At 39.0% G+C, this 19420-nt stretch overlaps 2 protein-coding genes across 2 annotated transcripts in view; one reads left to right on the top strand and one right to left on the bottom strand.

Annotated features, from left to right (window-relative positions):
• Positions 1-9907: 9907 nt before the first annotated feature.
• Positions 9908-11585, top strand: LOC137297291 (nuclear apoptosis-inducing factor 1-like). Its single transcript, XM_067829301.1, has 4 exons — positions 9908-10060; positions 10581-10713; positions 11124-11274; positions 11471-11585. The coding sequence occupies exons 1-4, from the start codon at positions 9908-9910 to the stop codon at positions 11583-11585; spliced, it is 552 nt and encodes a 183-aa protein (XP_067685402.1).
• Positions 11457-19420, bottom strand: part of LOC137296868 (putative nuclease HARBI1) — a 30429-nt gene continuing 22465 nt past the window's right edge. Inside the window, exons 6-8 of the mRNA XM_067828745.1 lie at positions 13702-13810; positions 13381-13561; positions 11457-11589 (exon numbers count right to left, since the gene is read on the bottom strand). Of these exons, the coding sequence (XP_067684846.1) occupies positions 11588-11589; positions 13381-13561; positions 13702-13810 (292 nt within the window). The 3' untranslated portion in view covers positions 11457-11587. The remainder of the gene's footprint in view (positions 11590-13380; positions 13562-13701; positions 13811-19420) is intronic.

The raw sequence follows: 19420 nt of genomic DNA, 5'->3' as shown, positions 1-19420 counted from the left end.
GATCAGATCTCTTTACTAGTTTTTTGCCCTCAGAAAAAGAGATATTTTGAGTGAATTTTGTTTTGTTGATGTCCATTTGCTCTTTCCAAATAGGACACTGTTTAAAAAATGAAGAATGGTCGCTTGAGCAATTGGTGCATTTTTTACAATCACTGTCACAATCTTCTGTTGTGTGTGATTTCTCACCACAGTGAGCACACACAACAGACAATGTGCAGGTATTCGACTAATCTCTCTCGTGGACGAAAATATTTTCGTTTGCTCGTTTTCTTTATTTTGCAAACATATGGTTTAAAAATAGATGAAATTCTAATAAAAAATTCAGTTTAATTTCGTGAGTGTAGTTTTATGTCGCACTCAGCAATATCCCAGCAATATGGCGGCGGCTTGTAGATAATCGAGTTTGGATCAGACAATCCAGTGATTAACAGCATGAGCATCTACCTGCACAAATGGGAACTGATGACATGTGTCAGCAAAAGTCAGCGAGCCTGACCACCCGATCCCGTTAGTCACCTCTTACGACAAGCATAGTCGCCTTTTATGGCAAGCATGGGTTGTTGAAGCCCTCTTCTACTCCAGATCTTCACGGGTCCCGAACACAGAGCTTTACTTCCAGCAACATATACAATACACTTAGAATACTAAGCCTTGAGATTCTTTTGAATTTAGGTATTCTTTAAATATACCAAAATTTAACCTATATCTATGAAGTTGAAGTTATTTGTGAAAGCCCTAATCAAGAGTGACCAAACTCCAGTGACTATCCTGGGACACATTAATCAACGGTGTTGTGAGATCTTTAAACTGTATTGAAATATGTCTTGTCAATTCCACTGACATTCGCCAAATGTACCTACCTAGTAGTTTTAAGTGTACCTACCCAGTTTAGCATGTTTCGTTTTAATAGTGTGGTCTCTATTTTTAGTAATTCCCGTTTGCCCGTCCCGGCTTTTCTTCGTCCGAGGTTTTATGGGGTATTCTCCTATTTGTCAGACCAGAAATAATCTACAACAGGGGTAGGTCACTCGCTTGTTTTCTTTTCCATTTGTACTAATTAGTATGCGCCTCCTCATGCTCCAATGCACACAGTGACCTGATTCGTCTCCATCGCAACTTAGGCTGCGTGTAACAGTACTTCAGCCAGTTTACTGTATCAGTCGAAATCTTTGAATGAATGAATGAATGAATGAATGAATGAATGAAGAGCAAGAAGTATATGTGAATGTGGTCATCATAGACCACAGTGAGAAAAGGTCGATCTTCAAGCAGTAAGGAAGACCATGATAGCGTGTGGAGTACGTGTGTCTTGGTCACCTCCTCCGTTACCCCCTCCCCGAATCCACACGCCACCAGGGCGTGTAGGACTTGTCTCGGTGGATAAAAAGGGACTCCTATAACCCCATATACCCCTAATCACAATGCTATAATTTGTCGTTTTTGTGTATCCGGTTTTGTGTATTCTGTAATATTGTTTAGTACTGGTGAAGTGTTAATCAAAGTAATATTTTGCTTGCTAAACGAACCACATTCTTTGAGAATCAAAATATGTTTTAAGCACATTTCCAAAATTGAAATGCAGCATGCACACAATAACTAAATTGGAAGGAATATCGTGCCGGACAAGGTTTTCCAGAGCACCTGCACATAAATGTCAATGTCTTTCAAAGACTAATATGTGCAGGTCTTGCAAAAGGACAAAGCAGGTATGCTTGACAAAGTTCTTGCAAAGGAGGTTTATACACAACACCAAAACCAACCGGCCAGCTCGACGCCTTATAAAACAATCAATTCGAGATTTCCTTTGAATGTGAGATATTTGGCTACTCGTCTTGCGCAATCAGTCTTTTTCATCCATATACACTCACGAACACCTGTTCATTTCAAAGCTGGTGTCCCCTAATGACCTAATGTGATCCATGGATGAATTCTGTATATGACAAGTAAAATACACTTGAAAGCGGCAGCTGTTATACTCCAATAAACAAGACCAGTGGACGAGACATGACTTTTTCGGCGCAAATTGTCGTAGGCGCTTTGCGGAAATTACGTAAGTGAACGCGGACGAAACAGAAAGCGTCATCGTTCCGCTCAGTTTCCATTGTCTTTGCGAGTTATGCTGAGATACTCAACAAACTGAGATAAAAGTCAGAATGATGAAAAAGTGGAAATCAGTGTGTGGATTAGAACTTGAAAATCACTCATGAAGTCTCTGACAAAGTATCTGTTCAGGTCATGATCATTTGGAAAAAAATACGAAAGTTCTATGGATATACAACTTCTTATAAGGTAAGCAGCATTTCGGCGTAGCTGTTAAACTCGTATCAAGAAAGGGATATCTTACAGGTAGTCCTGTAAGTTAAACCTTTGTTTTGGGTCGAGGTTAAAATCGTTTGGTGTAGTGACAACGGTGTTGTTTTATGGGATTAGACACGGATTTTCTATAAAAAAGTAAAATGTGTGTCCTCGGGAAACGAAATAAGACACGTGTACCAGAATGTAAGTGAATCGATGTTAGCGAGTTCAATCAGTGACTTCAGTTAATAAAATGGGCTTTCAGTTCACTCCTTCCAGTAGTCATGAGTTATTTAGTTTCTTGGTAAAATTGCTTGCAAGGTGAATGTTGAAAATGACAGTTTTCCGGATCATTTTAACAACTTCAGTTATGGCTTCAGTAAAGCTACTATGCTTCACGTTTCGTCCTACTTATTTTATCGGAAGGTACCTTTGTGTAAACAGCGATATGTTCATTTTGAGAACTGGTAAAAAGGAAGAATATATCTCGTGAAAATGAATTTTGAAAGACTTCAGATCAACAGTTCCAGTTGTCTCAACAACATACTTTCTAAAATACTTAGAGACCACAATCACGGAAGCCAAAGTAAATCTGTTCGAGTGTAGCAAAAATAGTGAAAATTTATTTAAAAAATAGAAAGTAAACGCAAAGTCAATCTTGATTACATTACGTATTCCTCATAGCCCGATATAATGATTACACATTAATAGTATGGATACGTTAATCTATAGTTTAAACTAATCTCCTCAAGTAATCGGGACTGGATTGGCAAGCATAAACATACATATCAATGCCGCTCCATACCAATAATATAATTACATAACATACATGATAACAACACTTCATGTTCCGCTCGTCAAACGTCAGAATAAACTTACAGTTATCAAAGCAGACTAACAGGCCCACTAGCAGTAAAAAACAAATAAATTAATAAATCCAAATGAATAGATGGAATACTAAAAACCACCAAAATATGCACGCCCTCTTTAAAAAGGTAGAGTGCAAAAGTGGCAAACCGGTAAAATATGCCAAGATTCAAACTCAAAACTATACAATCGTATTTTACTCGATAAATCAGAATGGTCTCAATGTCATAATGTGGGTAGTTACAGAATCGAAGCAAAATATTGTACATATATGTATCATGAAATAATAATTTATCAACTGAATAACACATAACAAATACTCTTATGATATGTATAACATCACATTTGAGTAAAAAAATGCATGCGTTGAGCTTGTTAGATGGTTTAAAGATTAATGGAATAGGTAGAAAAGGACACCCCCACTTGGGAACTTGGGAGCAGAGAGACGCCACGGTTCAGTGGTTACAGCTGTAGGGCCTTCTGTGCTCTGCTCAATATATTAAGGGTGGTGATGTAGATGAAGGTTACGCAGGAAAAGTAGGTGATGTGGGTATACTACGTCAACAGGCAGCTGTGCAGTCAACCAGATAGTTTGTTGTTTTAACCTGTCTGACAATTGTTACGCCTGACCAGGGAGACAATAACAAGCTGATGTTAACACATGTGATCTAACGATAGTTTTGCGTTCTTTAGCATGTTTTGGAAGGGATGGCCGTGGTGTATCATTTATTCTTTCATTCATTCACATATGTACTTCTTTCTTTTATTATATCTTTCTCATTCATTCACATATGCACTTCTTTCTTTTATTATTTCTTTCATTCATTCACATATACTTCTTGCTCTTCATTCATTCATTCATTCATTCAAAGATTTCGACTGATACAGTAAACTGGCTGAAGTACTGTTACACGCAGCCTAAGTTGCGATGGAGACGAATCAGGTCACTGTGTGCATTGGAGCATGAGGAGGCGCATACTAATTAGTACAAATGGTAAAGAAAACGAGCGAGTGACCTACCCCTGTTGTAGATAATTCTGGTCACTTAAAACTACTAGGTAGGTACATTTGGTGAATGTCAGCGGAATTGGCAAGACATATTTCAATACAGTTTAAAGATCTCACAACACCGTTTATTATTGTGTCCCAGCATAGTCACTGGAGTTTGGTCACTCTTGATTAGACCGGAATGATTTCATTTTTTTTTGTCGTGATAATTATAAACACACTTTCATTCATATATTTACAACCTCCAAGACAATAAAAAAAAGCTATGAAAATTTAAGTGGAAGTCCAGATTCTTGTACTTGTTACAAATTAGCAGAATTAAGTCAAAATGAGTTGGATTTTGTGCCATGATACATATAAATATATCCTCATTCATTTACAAAATCCGAAACACAGGAAAAGATGTATTTTGAGTAAAAGTGATTATTCTGGCATATTTTTTAAAAATCTTCCTGAATTCGCAAAATTAAGTCAAAATCAGTTGAATTTTGTGTCATGATACTCATAATGGCACTGATACTCATATATATATCCTCATTTATTTACACCTCCAAACCACAGGAAAAGATGTATTTTGAGTGAAGGCAAATATTCTCGCCCATGGGCCAAAATGTCTTTCTCCCATGGGCGAGAGTTTTCAAAATTCCTCTCATTTAGAGGAATTAAGTCAAAATGAGTTGAAATTTCTGTCACGATACTCATAAATGTACTTTCATTCATTTACATCCTCCAAATACTGGAAAAGATGTGTTTGGGGTAAAAGGAAATATTCTCGCCCATGGGCCAAAATGTTTTTCGCCCATGGGTGAGATTTTGTTAAATAGCTCTAAATTATCGGAATTAATTCAAAATGAGTTGAATTTTGTGACATGATACTTATGAACATACTTTCATCCATTCACATCCTCCAAAACATGGGAAAAGGTGTATTTTGAGTAAAAGTAAATATTCTCACCCATGGGCCAAATGGTTTTCGCCCATGGGCGAGGCGTTTTGAAAAATCACTTTAAATTAGCCGAATTAAGTCAAAATAAGCTTAATTTCGTGTCAAGACACTAATAAATAGACGTTCATTTATTGAAAAGCTGCAAAACCTGGGAAAAAAACATGTAGTTTCAATGAAATTAATTATTCTCGTCCATGGGCCAATATGTTTTTCACCCATGGGCGAGATTTTTAAAAATCGCTGTCGGTTAGTAGAGTCAAGTCACAACAAACTGAAATTTGTGTCATGATACTTATCAACATTTTTTCATTCATTTTCAACCTCCAAAACATTTATTCTGGATGAAATGAAACACTTTCGCCCATGGGCCTGCCTCTGAGTTTTCGAAAAAACTTTTTTTCATTTTTTCATCCTTAGCACACATACATAACAGCTGCCTGTTTAATTTTGCGAAATCCCTTGTGCGAGAGTGGCCACAGTGCTGAGAGTTTCTGGACTTTTGTGAGTCCAGAATTAAATTGTGACGTGTTGTAGAAACTGCGACATTGCCTACAGTGTGAGGACTGTCAGCTTTCAAGTCAAGCAAGGTCTAGTAAAATCGCGACATCAACATTAGCATTGTGACGTCATACGTCAAGCGGTATTACACTAGTGTAATATTGAAGTTAAAATATTACACTGCAGTATCTTCAACGGGCGAGCAATAAAGCAAACATCAACACAAATGCATATTTAAAAGTATGAGACTTGACATCAGATGCACTATGAGTGACGAATGTTTGAAAATCAGCTTCTAGTCAACGGTTGTGATTAATCGACTCGCTGTTATGTATGGCATTATCAGACACTCACTTCAGCTTCGAGGGAAATGATACACAGATAATTTCATGTTACAGTTGTAAGTTGGACTCTCAGAAAATCATTTTGAGGATAGATCTTCGGTTTCACCTATTTGGTCAATTTGTAACAATATTGAATACATTACAAATAATTGGAAGAACGATAAAGGGAATACACTTTCAATGGCCAAATGTAATATACCAGCATTCGTAACGCAGTAAATGGGGATAAATTGTCGCAAACATCTACAACGGGCACGAACCAAATATAGGTCCAGCCTTAGTAAACCTATGATCTTCACATCCATTTTGGTGTAACGTGAAAGCATGCTTTAGTCTCATATGTAGTCATACACATCAGAAATTTCTGTACCATAATGCATTACCCTTGGCTGTTTAAGAGCATCCCAGATTGTTACGTAACTGCCACATATCTGCTGACATCAGACAGTAATTCCAGCTGTGGTCCACGCAGGAAGCATGATGACTGTAAATTTTCATGGTCCCTCACATGTTGATCTAAGTTGCTGGCGATCAGTAGAATGTTTTTACTTTTTTTATTGTCTTCTGCAGTAAGTCTAAAACCGAATCTGTGGAATCCTTGCTCTTTCAGTGTCCTTGGACGACAGGTCTATATGGTATATATCTATTTTGGCTCGTTTTACAGATTGGTCCCGTCACGATATGGCTGAAAACTGCCGATGTGACTAAATCTTAACTCACGCACTCAGACAGCAATACGTTCCTGACAACCAACTGCTGGATGTTAGAAAACGATGTCACTGAATCTTGATAGAAAGAATGTTATACAATTAAGACATCACCTTATTATGAATTTTATATGGAAATGTCAACTTCTGCTTAACTATTGAACGGGGCAGCAAGAAAATTATCAGGGACCATGTAAGTACTTGCAGAGGAAAGCATCCGTCAGCAGTAGATGTAAATACATAGGTCATAATGGGTCGGTCACTTGTAGTCATTTAAAATTCAAGGCAATATAATACTTGCTTGATAACACAGTCAACCTGAAAAGACCCACTCTACTATCTTCTTTAAAGACAACGACAAAACAACGACAAAACAATGTTCACATCCATGGGAAATCTCTGCTGAAAGTATAGTCAATTGTACAGTCCCGACTATATCATGAGCTAATGATTAAAGTCAAGAAGACTGTAGCAAAAGTCCAACAATTAACAATACACTTTAATTTGAAATTGCTGTGCCTGTTGATGCACGAGTAAACTAGAGTGTACTAGAGTTTATGTTATCACATTCAATACTTAACATTAAAGAGTTCGCGTTTAATTTAACGAGTACTTTTTTCGGTTGAGTCCCATCCGGGATTCGAACCCGCACCCTCAGAGTCAGGCACCTAATCGCCAGCACACAAAGTCAGCCGCCTACTTTACTAAGAAAGTGAAATCCCAAATATGACATATGTTGCATTTGACCACTTTCTAAATGGCATCGTGTAATCATAGCTTTCGGCCATGGGAGCCGTGCCAATTTACTCTCATCAGAGGGGTACACAAAGTACGCAGTCTAGACTACCAGTTGTCCGACTTTCATATTTGTGGAAGTCGCGGTGGCTGAGCGGGCTAGGCGGCTGACTTTGTGTGCTGGCGATTAGGTGCCTGACTCTGAGGGTGCGGGTTCGAATCCCGGATGGGACTCAACCGAAAAAAGTACTAGAATTTGTACTTTACTAAGAAAGTGAAATCCCAAATATGACATATGTTACTTTCAGTAAGTCAAGTGCCTTCAGCCATTTACGTTTTAAGTATTTAATGTGTGGTAGGAAAGTCAGATGAGAATGAGTCCCAAGAACTTCCTTTACGACTTTGATGGGCGTGCCATTTAAACATAATTCTGGGTCCCTATATGCGGTTTATATATTAAATTTAAAACCGTTTTCAAGACACCATTTATTGATTTTATTTAGGCATAAATGTACATGTAACTGCCTCTCTATGGTATGCATATTTTTACCACGACAAGAAACATTAAAATCACCCACAAAATGTGATCCATCAATTGAATCATTGAAAACTTTAGACAGACTATTTATTTTAATACTAAATAAAGTAACAGACAAAATACTCCCTTGTGGGGCACCCTGATCCTGGTCGTAATGGTCAGACAGGGTTGAACCCACTCAGACTTGAAAATGCCTGTCTTTTAAAAAATGTGAGATAAAACGAGGTAAACGACCTCTCAAACCGAAATCATATCAGTCCTTCAAAAATGCCACACTTCCATGTAGTATCATATACTTTATCCAGATTGAAGAAAATTGATACAACGTGTTGTTTATTTACAATAGCATTATTAACATAGCATTCTAATCGTACTAAATGAGCAATAGTACTTCGTTTTTTTCCCGGAAACCACATTGAATATCTGTGATAAGATTGTTCATTTTCAAAATCCAGACTAATCTATTGTTCACCATTCGTTCCATGGTTTTACAAACGCAACTGGTTAACGATATAGGGCGGTAATTTGAGGTATCTGTATGATCCCGGACAGGCTTTGGTATGGGGATTACAATGGCATTGTGGCACGATTTAGGAAAATTTCCTGAAATCCAAATATGGTCAAATATTTCCAAAAGTGTCAAAAGATATGTCTCAGGCAAATGTTTCAGTAATTGGTAATGAATGTTGTCATCACCAGCGGCAGTCTCATGAGCTTGCTCGAGAGCAGTATGTAGCTCATGTAATGAAACTAATTCATTATAATCTTCAACCTTTATTTGAGTCAAAATTAATTCTTTGTTTTTCTTGTCGATTTTTATATTACTGAAATTCAGTTATATAATTTGATGATGAAGAATTTCTGGAAAGAGTTTCACCGATTTTATTGGCAATATCATTCTTACCAGTTATCAATTAATCACCTTCTTTAAGGTCTTTAACAGAAGATTTGGAACCTGTGCCTTACATTCCACACCTTAGACATGGGTGTGCGCGAATTAATGTTGGAAATATATTTCCTCCAAGACTGGCGCTTATTTTGTTTATAAGTTCGTCGTGCCTTGGCACTTGTAAATTTAATATTATGTTTTACAGAGTAAGATTAAAATGCAGCAGAGAGGGTTCGGGTGATCCTGGCACAGTCAGGCTGGTCAAGCTCATCATCAGCTCAGGGCCCTCGCCCCCTCTACACGCAGCCCAGACAGCGAATGGGACTTCTCCCAGGAAACACTGCCTAGTCGAACCCACCAAGAACTCTCAGGAGAATATGAAGGCTCCCCAACACTGCAGCCTTCTGCACTACCCAGATTGTCAGAAGGGCTGTGCTCCCGGTGGAGAACCCGGGCACTCTCCTGATCTGCGCCAAGAGATCAGGAGGTACCAAACCAAGGGCACCGAGGACAATGGGGAGCCTGACGACAGTGTACTTGGGATGCAAGCGAGACATTTCAAAGGCGAGGTCCGCATATTTATCATGCTTTTCCTGAATCTTGCCAATCACATTGCTGTCAAAAGGGACAGAAAATTCAATGATATAAATAATTTCATTGGCTTTATGAAAAAGGACAAGATCAGGTTTGTTGGCTGGAATTCGTCTCAGGCTGTATATTGGCCTCTTCCAGAGAAGCTTAAAAGCATCATTTTCCAGGACGCCCTGGACATGTTCAGGGGCGGTATTCTAAAAAAGTCTAAGATTTCTCTTAAGTTTTGTCTTAAGTTTTCAAAAATTGACTTAGCTAAGTCAGAAACTTAAGTTCGTATTCATAAAGTGACTTAGTCAAAAACTTAGCTGAGTCGGAGGTTAAGTCGATCATAAACTTAAGTTCTTGGCCGCGGTGCGTGCGCATCGTTGCTAGTGGGAAAATACCAGCAACGGAAAACTTCCGGTGGAACTTTTTAATGCAAGAAAATAAAAAGTGACGTCAAGCGGGGATTCCCTTCTGTCATCGGAACGCAGACGACAAGAAATCATGGCCGAGACCGATGCTAGCAAGAAAAGAAAACCCAACTGGCATAAAGAAGAATGTCTGCTGTTAGCAGAATTAGTGAAGGAGAGGAAGACTGTAATAGAGGGGAGATTCGAACCGGGTGTGACTTCGGCAAACCGACATGAGGCGTGGCAGGTGAGTGCATTCAACACGTTAAAGAACGTCTTATCAGGATAAATTTGATAACACGTAATTATGTATAATTACCTCATGAATTGATGGTACATTGTACAATAGGAAATATATACGAACCTTCAACATCATCAATTAGTATAAAAATTTACGAGCACCATTTAATGCATTTTATCAATTTTTGTGAAAACTGATTTTTTAAAAAATGGTTGATTTGCACCAATTCCCTCCTTGTAATATAAAGTATTATGCTGTCAGTAATGATTGTTTATTTACAGAAATATTCCGTACATTCTTTTCTACAGACCAAAAGTCGTTTGCTTCAACTTATAATGTCCCTGAGTAATGGTACACAAATACTAAATCAGAGAAATCATTAATCATAATGAAAAATTACTTTTACATTAATTTGAAAATTGTCATGTTCTCTCCTGAAACAGAGGAATGCCAAAACCAAATTTGTTATTTTCAAACCAAGGATCCAGGTAATATTCATCCAAATGTGAACCAATTTTTGTCTTAGAAAATCACAGACACCCTCAATGCAAATGGTCACCAACAAAGAAGCAAAGAGGAGGTCATTAAGAAATGGAAGAATCTGAAGAGTGCCGGAAAAAGTGCTTACAGCACATTCAAGAATTCAACAACTGCAACCGGTAATTTTTAGATTTTATTTCCTACAAAGAGTAATATATCTGGGATAAGGCCTAAAAAAATTCTTGCGGTTCCCATGTCTCTACTGACCCAAAATTTTCCCACTGACCATAACAATTTTACTCACCATAATAAATCCGACTTTCTTTCAGTTATGTAAGTATTTTAAAAGCACAGGAGAAAACCTTAAGTAGTATCATATCACACCATTGTTTATGAATTATAAAATCACAAAAACACCAACTTTTAGTTTTGTGTGAGGTAAATCTGTTCATTGCCATGAATAAAATTGATCATCTATATATCATATGAGCAGATGACTATGGGTTGATTGTGTAATATTTTTAATCTCACCAATGCGGTATGTTATAGTAGTATAATTAATTCAAAGTAAGTCTGACTATATTTTCAGGCGGTGGACCACCCCCAACACCTATAAGCCCTGTCACAGAGGCGGTGGTGGACTGTATTGGCAGGGATAACACTGTCCTAACCGGGATTGGGCCAATGTCAATGGATTCAAGCTTCATACAGCTCCTACAGCTAGACCAATCCTTCGAAAAGTAGGTAATAAGTTATTGATAGTATTATATGAGTTCCCCAGGCTACATGCATGACTGACTGTGTGAAGTCATAATTTAAAATTAGAAATTAGTTAAACCTTCTTTCAAGATATAAAATAAGAACAGAAAATAGGAATTGAAAAGCATATGTATTAAAATGAATACAAGATTGATGATATACGTTTATGTTTCAGAGAGTTAGAGCCATCATTGGCATCACCATCAACATCAGCATCAGCCTGCACATCAGTCTCCACATCAGCTACTTCCTCAGCAGTTTTGGAAAAAGAGAAGTTGTTACTGGAAATTGAGGTTCTGAAATTACAGAAAATTTATCTTCAGTCAAAAATCAGGAAATTGGAAGAATAGCTTTTCACATATCCCACATCAGTGTATTTTACTAGTTCCAAATATACAGAACAATCTTTAACAAGCACAAGTATTGCTGTTATGAAATTGTTGTTGCGTGTGACTTATCCCTAAAATACAAAATTGTGTATGTTATCATTGTTATGTCAAAGGTAGACATCTCTTGTGTAATTTTAAGAGCTAATGACAACCGATGAATACAAACTTAATGAACAGTCAGAATATTGGAAAACAACACCTTGGATTTTCTTTCACTTGAATTGTTGGTACAAGACATTATCTTACTCTGAAATTATGGCATATTTCTTGACTTGGATCTGACATTTTTGCATATTTGGAGGCTTTACTTTTAATGTTATCCAATATTGCTACGACTGATATGACCAAATGTTATCTGTACACTTGAAAGATGATGCCCACTGATAATCTACTTCAGTTTTGGAATAAATTGCATCTTATTTCCGGTACATGATTTTCAGGGCCAGGGGGAATTGTGATCTTCGTAAGACTGGTGTTGATGTTTAAGATGATATACATGTATGTGGTTAAATTAACCATGGGATGAGGTTGAGCCCCTTTTTTTATATCAAACGTTTCAAATTTTTATAGTTTTATGGCTTGTTATGATGCTGCTATTTAAAGAATGTACATATGGAATATGTTTGAAATCGAATAACTTGAGGCTTAAACATGGGTAATATTAGCATAATTCTAAAGTGCTAGAACTCAGTCTGATCCACTTTACACTTGATGCCATTTTGCACAGAAAAATGAAAACAAGTCAACCTTGACTGTTAACATAGGAAATTTTGCTTTTACCTACATGAATCATCTGGATGAATCCTAGAATGTATTGCAATGCAAACAATTATATTGAGTTTTTCAATGGATGATATTTATTAACCCTTTGAATGAATTCTTCTTATGATGCCATAATCGTAATCTGTTAAACTATTTCACATCAAAGGAATTATTTATTAATTGTAAAGTAATTGCATGATCTTATGACAGACTTTAATAGTCTGATGTTTAGGGTGTAAATTATACCCGCTCTACAGAGTAAGGGGGGTATATAGAGTTCACTCTGTCCGTCCATCCTTCCATCCCAAAATTTGGACCTGAGCATATCTCTGAAAGTTTACATGTTAGGTTCACCAAACTTCACATACATGTTAATCATTACCAATAGATGTGCCTTTTGCTATTTGGAAGTTGGGTTTTTTTTTCAAAATTTGGGGTATTTTTTACTGTTTCCACGGAAACATGACTATTTACTGGCAAAGTGTGTGCAACATGAGACAGTCTATTTCAATTTTATGTCAGGTTTCCACAGGAAAAATAATGTTTCCATAAATTGTTAGTCTAATTAGTACATGGGAAGTAGGGGTATGTAAGCTTTGTTCAATTCTACACTTGTTTCAATTATACTTATGATTACATAGCTCTGTCAATAAGCATTGATTTATACACTTTACTGTAGTGTGTGAACAGTGCTCATTGTTCTCATGTTACCATGTTGGTTATTTATAAACTGCTATATGTAATATAACTCAACACTGCAATTAGTATATTGATAGAATATACCGGGATGCATCATGTGTTCTGTTCTTATTGATACTGTATTGTAGAAAATTGGGTTGGTTTCAGAAACTAATCCTTTCTACCAGTCCTAATAAATGTTGGAAATAATTTTGATAGCTGCTTCAGTCAATCAGTAATGTATGTCATCAGACTTACATGGAAAGTGAGTCCTTGCAAACTGCTCCCTGTACCGAACTCCCATCAAACCTTGTGGAGGCAGGACTGCTGGTGCTGCGGCTGCATTGCGCTGTTGTTGCTGTGGTATACCATCAGCTGGTGGAATTGGAATATTACGTTCCTTGCAAATATTATGCAAAACAGCGCCGGCCATAATGATCTGAAACACATGAAATGACACAATGACAAAATCTCCAATGAACATGGCACATCTTATTACAGCCACTTACAAGATATTACTAAACTGAGTGATTTCTCAATGACATATTTGTATCCCTTCATTTAGCTTCTCATTTTTACCTTGCAAGTTCTCTCTGGGGATTGTCTGATTTCACCATGAAGGACTCCAAATCTGCGCTTCAGTTGGCCAATTCCACGCTCAACACAACTCCTTGTGATCTTGTGTGCTCTGAAAATAATTGTTTCAATATCAAAATATATCAAAATAACTTTGGTTCACACCAGTTTAAAAAAAAACAAAAAAAAAACAAAACATGATAATAATGATATTATTGTATTTATTTAGTGCCTAATATGCTCCATAGATATGCTCAGTGGCACTGTAGCAACATTGGGAAAGGAAATAGTTCACACAGCTTTACAGAAGAGAAGCATGAATTGATAGGTGTTAAGTAGATATTTAAGAGTTTGGGTTCCTTAATCTTCTTATGTTATTTGAATTCAATTTTACTGAAAAAAATTCAGGTATATTATTGTTAGAATGTGCATTATCATAAAAAAACTAAAAAAAACTAGAAAAACTTGAAGATAGATACAAATTACTTTGATGTGATCTGATCAGTGTTTTGTGTCAGTGCCAAATTAATGTTCTTACATTGAAACACATTATTATCAAATCATTGAATTTATATTATTATTATTATTATTATTATTTACAGATTAGAATGAAAATACAGCAGAGACGGTTCGGGTGATCCTGGCACAGTCAGGCTGGTCAAGCTCATCATCAGCTCAGGGCCCTCGCCCCCTTTTCACGCAGCCCAGACAGCGAATGGGACTTCTCCCAGGAAACACTGCCTAGTCGAACCCACCAAGAACTTTCCGGAGAATATGGAGGCTCCCCAACACTGCAGCCTTCTGCATTACCCAGATTGTCAGAAGGGCTGTGCTCCCGGTGGAGAACCCGGGCACTCTCCTGATCTGCATCAAGAGATCAGGAGGTACCAAACCAAGGGCACCGAGGACAATGGGGAGCCTGACGACAGTGTACTTGGGATGCAAGCGAGACATTTCAAAGGCGAGGTCCGCATATTTATCATGCTTTTCCTGAATCTTGCCAATCACATTGCTGTCAAAAGGGACAGAAAATTCAATGATATAAATAATTTCATTGGTTTTATCAAAAAGGACAAGATCAGGTTTGTTGGCTGGAATTCGTCTCAGGCTGTATATTGGCCTATTCCAGAGAAGTTTGTAGGTGGAATTTTCCAGGACGCCCTGGACATGTTCAGGGTCGTACCATGGATGTACCTCGGAGTCAAAGCCACAGGCATGGCGGAGACGATAATAAAAGCAGCGAGCCATGCCATCATGTCTTTTAAGATATGCTGTTTGTGCCAAGGAAGGGCATCCACTGACAAGGTGTTGGACAGTCTCTGTAAATTTATTGCAAAGACGACATTTCATATTGATATTCTCTTTAAGAATCACATTCTGGCGATTGCGAGTGGGAAGTGACTGGTCCTGAGCAGCAAAAAGGAAGCCCTCAGTTTCACATTTGAGACCAGCCGACTTCATCCAGGCGAAGGAGTCGGTTGGATTGCTGTTCTGTTCCACACACTGCATGTACACTCGATGCAATGATTTCTCAGAAAGCTTCTCCACAAAGGACCGACTCTGGGCAGACTTGGTGAAAGACTTCACCTGGTTTACTCCCATCACTGTACCGTCCAGCAGTACATCGCCATCAACAAAATCAACTTCAAATTTCAAATTGTGTCCAACAACCTTGGCACGCTTAAAGTAGCTGTGGAATTCCTTGCTTTCATCATGAATCTTGACGTGCATCACCAGAGGATCATCTGACAAATAAATATGTGCAAAAGTACACAATAACATTCTGTCATGAAGAGCTTCCACATTAATCAAACCCCGACCTCCCGAATTGATTGGCATATATAAACGATTAAGAGAGGAACGAGGGTGGTGTGCTCTGTTATCAGACATGATCCTTCTGGTCAGACGGTCAAGACTCTGGATGTCTTGTTTTGTCCAATCAACTACTCCAAAGGAGTAGGAGAGGACTGGCACAGCAAAAGTATTGGTGGCTTTGATCTTGTTTCGAGCATTTCACTCAGAGCTCCAGATTTTCTTTAAACGAGATTTATACTCGGCCCGAAGTTTATCTTGAATCAGGGCATTCTGGAGCTTGTCTCGAACTTGCATTCCAAGATAGGTGTAGGCCTGATCTTCCACGAGATGCTCAATAACTCCTCCCCCTTGTAACTTGACCGATCCATCACTAGTTACCTTGCCACGTTTCAAATGAAGAGTATTACATTTGTCGAGTCCAAATGTCATGCCAATATCATTAGAGAAGGACTCGACAAGGAGAACCTGTTCTTTCAAATTGGTATCTCCTTTGGCAAGGAGCTCGATGTCATCCATGTAGAGGAGATGAGTAAGAGGTGTTGGGGATCTGTGCTGAGGAGGTCCGGGATGGTAACCTTCCTCCCTGTTGAGCAGGAAACTCAAAGGATTTAGAGACAGACAAAAAAGCAAAGGACTGAAGGAGTCCCCCTGGAAAATTCCCCTTCTGATTGGAATAGATTCCGAAGTCTGCACCTCTCCTTGCGAGTACATCTCAAGTTGAGTCGACCAGCAACTCATTAAAGACTTGAGTAAATCAAGTAGTCGCTCAGGGAGGTCAATACACTGAAGAGACTTCAGAATCCATTCGTGAGGGACAGAGTCATATGCCTTTTTGTAGTCTATCCAGCACATGGAGAGGTTGCGGTGGTATGTCTTAGCCTCTTCCAAAATCATTTTCTGTACAAGAAGTTGATCCTTGCACCCCCAACATCCCTTCCTCGCCCCCTTCTGCTCTCTGTAAATTATCTCATTGGACGAGCAGTAAGATGACACGAGGTTTGTCAAACACCCTGTGAATAATTTATATTGAGTATTCAAACACGTGATAGGGCGGAAGTTTTTGGGATCAGACAAGTCTCCCTTTTTGGGGAGGAGTATAGTGCGACCTTTGCAGAACCATGGAGGAACATCACCTGTGTCCACAAGAGAATTGAAACAGTGAAGTAATGGTGCTTGGACACAGGGAAACAGTTTCCAATACCGGTTTCGAATGCCATCAGGCCCTGGAGCTGTATTAGATTTGGACTTCTTTATAACAGTCTTCAGGCAATCTGGTGAGATGTAACAGACAAACGACCTGATTAATTTCTCATGCATTGCATGGTCATAATCACTGACCCATGGTGCCTCCAGGTTACAGTTGCCGGGTACAGACCACAACTGTTTCCAGAACCTTTCATTGGCAGCCATGGGAGGCCGTTTATCATGCTCATCAACACCACTTGTCTTGAGTTGCCTGTAAAATTGCTTTTCATTATTTCTAAATTGTTTATTTTCTTTGATAAATTTGTTTCTCTTTTCCCATTTTTTCTTTCTTTCAGTCCAGATTTTTATTTTTGCCTTAAGGGAATCGACAATTTGGAGAAGTACCTTTTCTTTTGTTGTTTTGTACTGTAATTTTATTTTTCTCCAAATTGTCTTTTGTCGTTTAGACATGGGATTCCCTGATGATCTTAATTTCAGGCACAGCTCTATCCAGGAAATATATTTTCTAGTTTCTCTTAATTTTACTTGAAACCGGCTTTTTCTTGGTTTATTGTTTTTAGTATTAGAAGACTTTTCTTTAGGAACTGTGTGAAGTTCCTCCAAGGTTCGAGCAGCAGCATAGACACAACAATTTACTTCATGTAATGAACAGTCCGCAGAAAGTTTCATAGAAATAATGTCATTTAATAAATCAATTTCAGTTTTGGGAAAAGACTGACTGGTTTGTTTGATTGGCCTCCGTTTTTCCAAAGGTACAACAGATATTTCATCACAAATAGAGTGAAACAAAATATACACAGGGTTTTCTGAAAGGTCAGCAATTGAGGAAGAGGAAGAGTGAGGGTCCAAAATTTCGGGGCCAGTTGGCTCTACGCCGGAAGAGTTTGTTTCGGGAAGAGGAAAGAGGTTCACGCGGACGTCCATAAGAAGTTTGGGATCTGCTGCCACTTGAGCATCCTGCTCATGCAAAGGTTCCTGACGGGCACCAGTTGTGGGTTGAACTGGCTCACTGGGCATAAGATGTTTTAGCCGCCGGAGTTGATCTCGGAGATTTTGCTCCGTCAGGTAAGCATACATGGGCATGGCATTGTCCCAATGCAGCTTAAGCGACTTGCCATTTATGCGTGGATTATCAGGCCATCCTGTCGCTGTCGCACACTCTAGTAGTGTGGATTTGAGATGGTTTGACCAAGATATTCTTGGTCGGGTTCTGTGCCTTCCCCTGGGGCAAGTCCCATCTCCAGTATGGTTTGTGGCATTACCAGAGGAAGGCTGACTGGGCTGCGGAGTTGAAAGATTATATTCTTCTTGTCTGTTGGTAACCCAGTGTGAAACCAGCTTCGGGGGCTCAGCCCTAACTGGGTGATGTACGTTTGGTTCAGGGAATAAAATTCCCCTATCTAGGCCCACCACGGAGAGGCGTACATCATCAGGCCCTATTATTATTATTATTTTTTACAGATTAGAATGAAAATGCAGCAGAGAGGGTTCGTTATTATTATTATGTTTTACAGATTAAAAATTGAAATGCAGCAGAGAGGGTTCGGGTGATCCTGGCACAGTCAGGCTGGTCAAGCTCATCATCAGCTCAGGGCCCTCGCCCCCTCTACACGCAGCCCAGACAGCGAATGGGACTTCTCCCAGGAAACACTGCCTAGTCGAACCCACCAAGAACTTTCCGAAGAATATGAAGGCTCCCCAACACTGCAGCCTTCTGCATTACCCAGATTGTCAGAAGGGCTGTGCTCCCGGTGGAGAACCCGGGCACTCTCCTCATCTGCGCCAAGAGATCAGGAGGTACCAAACCAAGGGCACCGAGAACAATGGGGAGCCTGACGACAGTGTACTTGGGATGTAAGCGAGACATTTCAAAGGCGAGGTCCGCATATTTATCATGCTTTTCCTGAATCTTGCCAATCACATTGCTGTCAAAAGGGACAGAAAATTCAATGATATAAATAATTTCATTGGCTTTATCAAAAAGGACAAGATCAGGTTTGTTGGCTGGAATTCGTCTCAGGCTGTATATTGGCCTATTCCAGAGAAGTTTGTAGCTGTCATTTTCCTGGACGCCCTGGACATGCTCAGGGTCGTACCATGGATGGACCTCGGAGTCAAAGCCACAGGCATGGCGGAGACGATAATAAAAGCAGCGAGCCATGCCATCATGTCTTTTAAGATATGCTGTTTGTGCCAAGGAAGGGCATCCACTAACAAGGTGTTGGACAGTCTCTGTAAATTGATTGCAAAGACGACATTTCATATTGATATTTTCTTTAAGAATCACATTCTGGCGATTGCGAGTGGGAAGTGACTGGTCCTGAGCAGCAAAAAGGAAGCCCTCAGTTTCACATTTGAGACCAGACGACTTCATCCAGGCAAAGGAGTCGCTTGGATTGCTGTTCTGTTCCACACACTGCATATACACACGATGCAATGGCTTCTCAGACAGCTTCTCCACAAAGGACCGACTCTGGGCAGACTTGGTGAAAGACTTCACCTGGTTTACTCCCATCACTGTACCGTCCAGCAGTACATCGCCATCAACAAAATCAACTTCAAATTTCAAATTGTGTCCAACAACCTTGGCACGCTTAAAGTAGCTGTGGAATTCCTTGCTTTCATCATGAATCTTGACGTGCATCACCAGAGGATCATCTGACAAATAAATATGTGCAAAAGTACACAATAACATTCTGTC

The sequence above is a fragment of the Haliotis asinina genome, chromosome 9, assembly GCF_037392515.1.
Source record: "Haliotis asinina isolate JCU_RB_2024 chromosome 9, JCU_Hal_asi_v2, whole genome shotgun sequence".
In the NCBI taxonomy this organism is placed as follows: Eukaryota; Metazoa; Mollusca; class Gastropoda; order Lepetellida; family Haliotidae; genus Haliotis; species Haliotis asinina.
The sequence above is the reverse complement of the archived record's forward strand: the minus strand, read 5'-3'. Positions and strand labels throughout refer to the sequence as shown.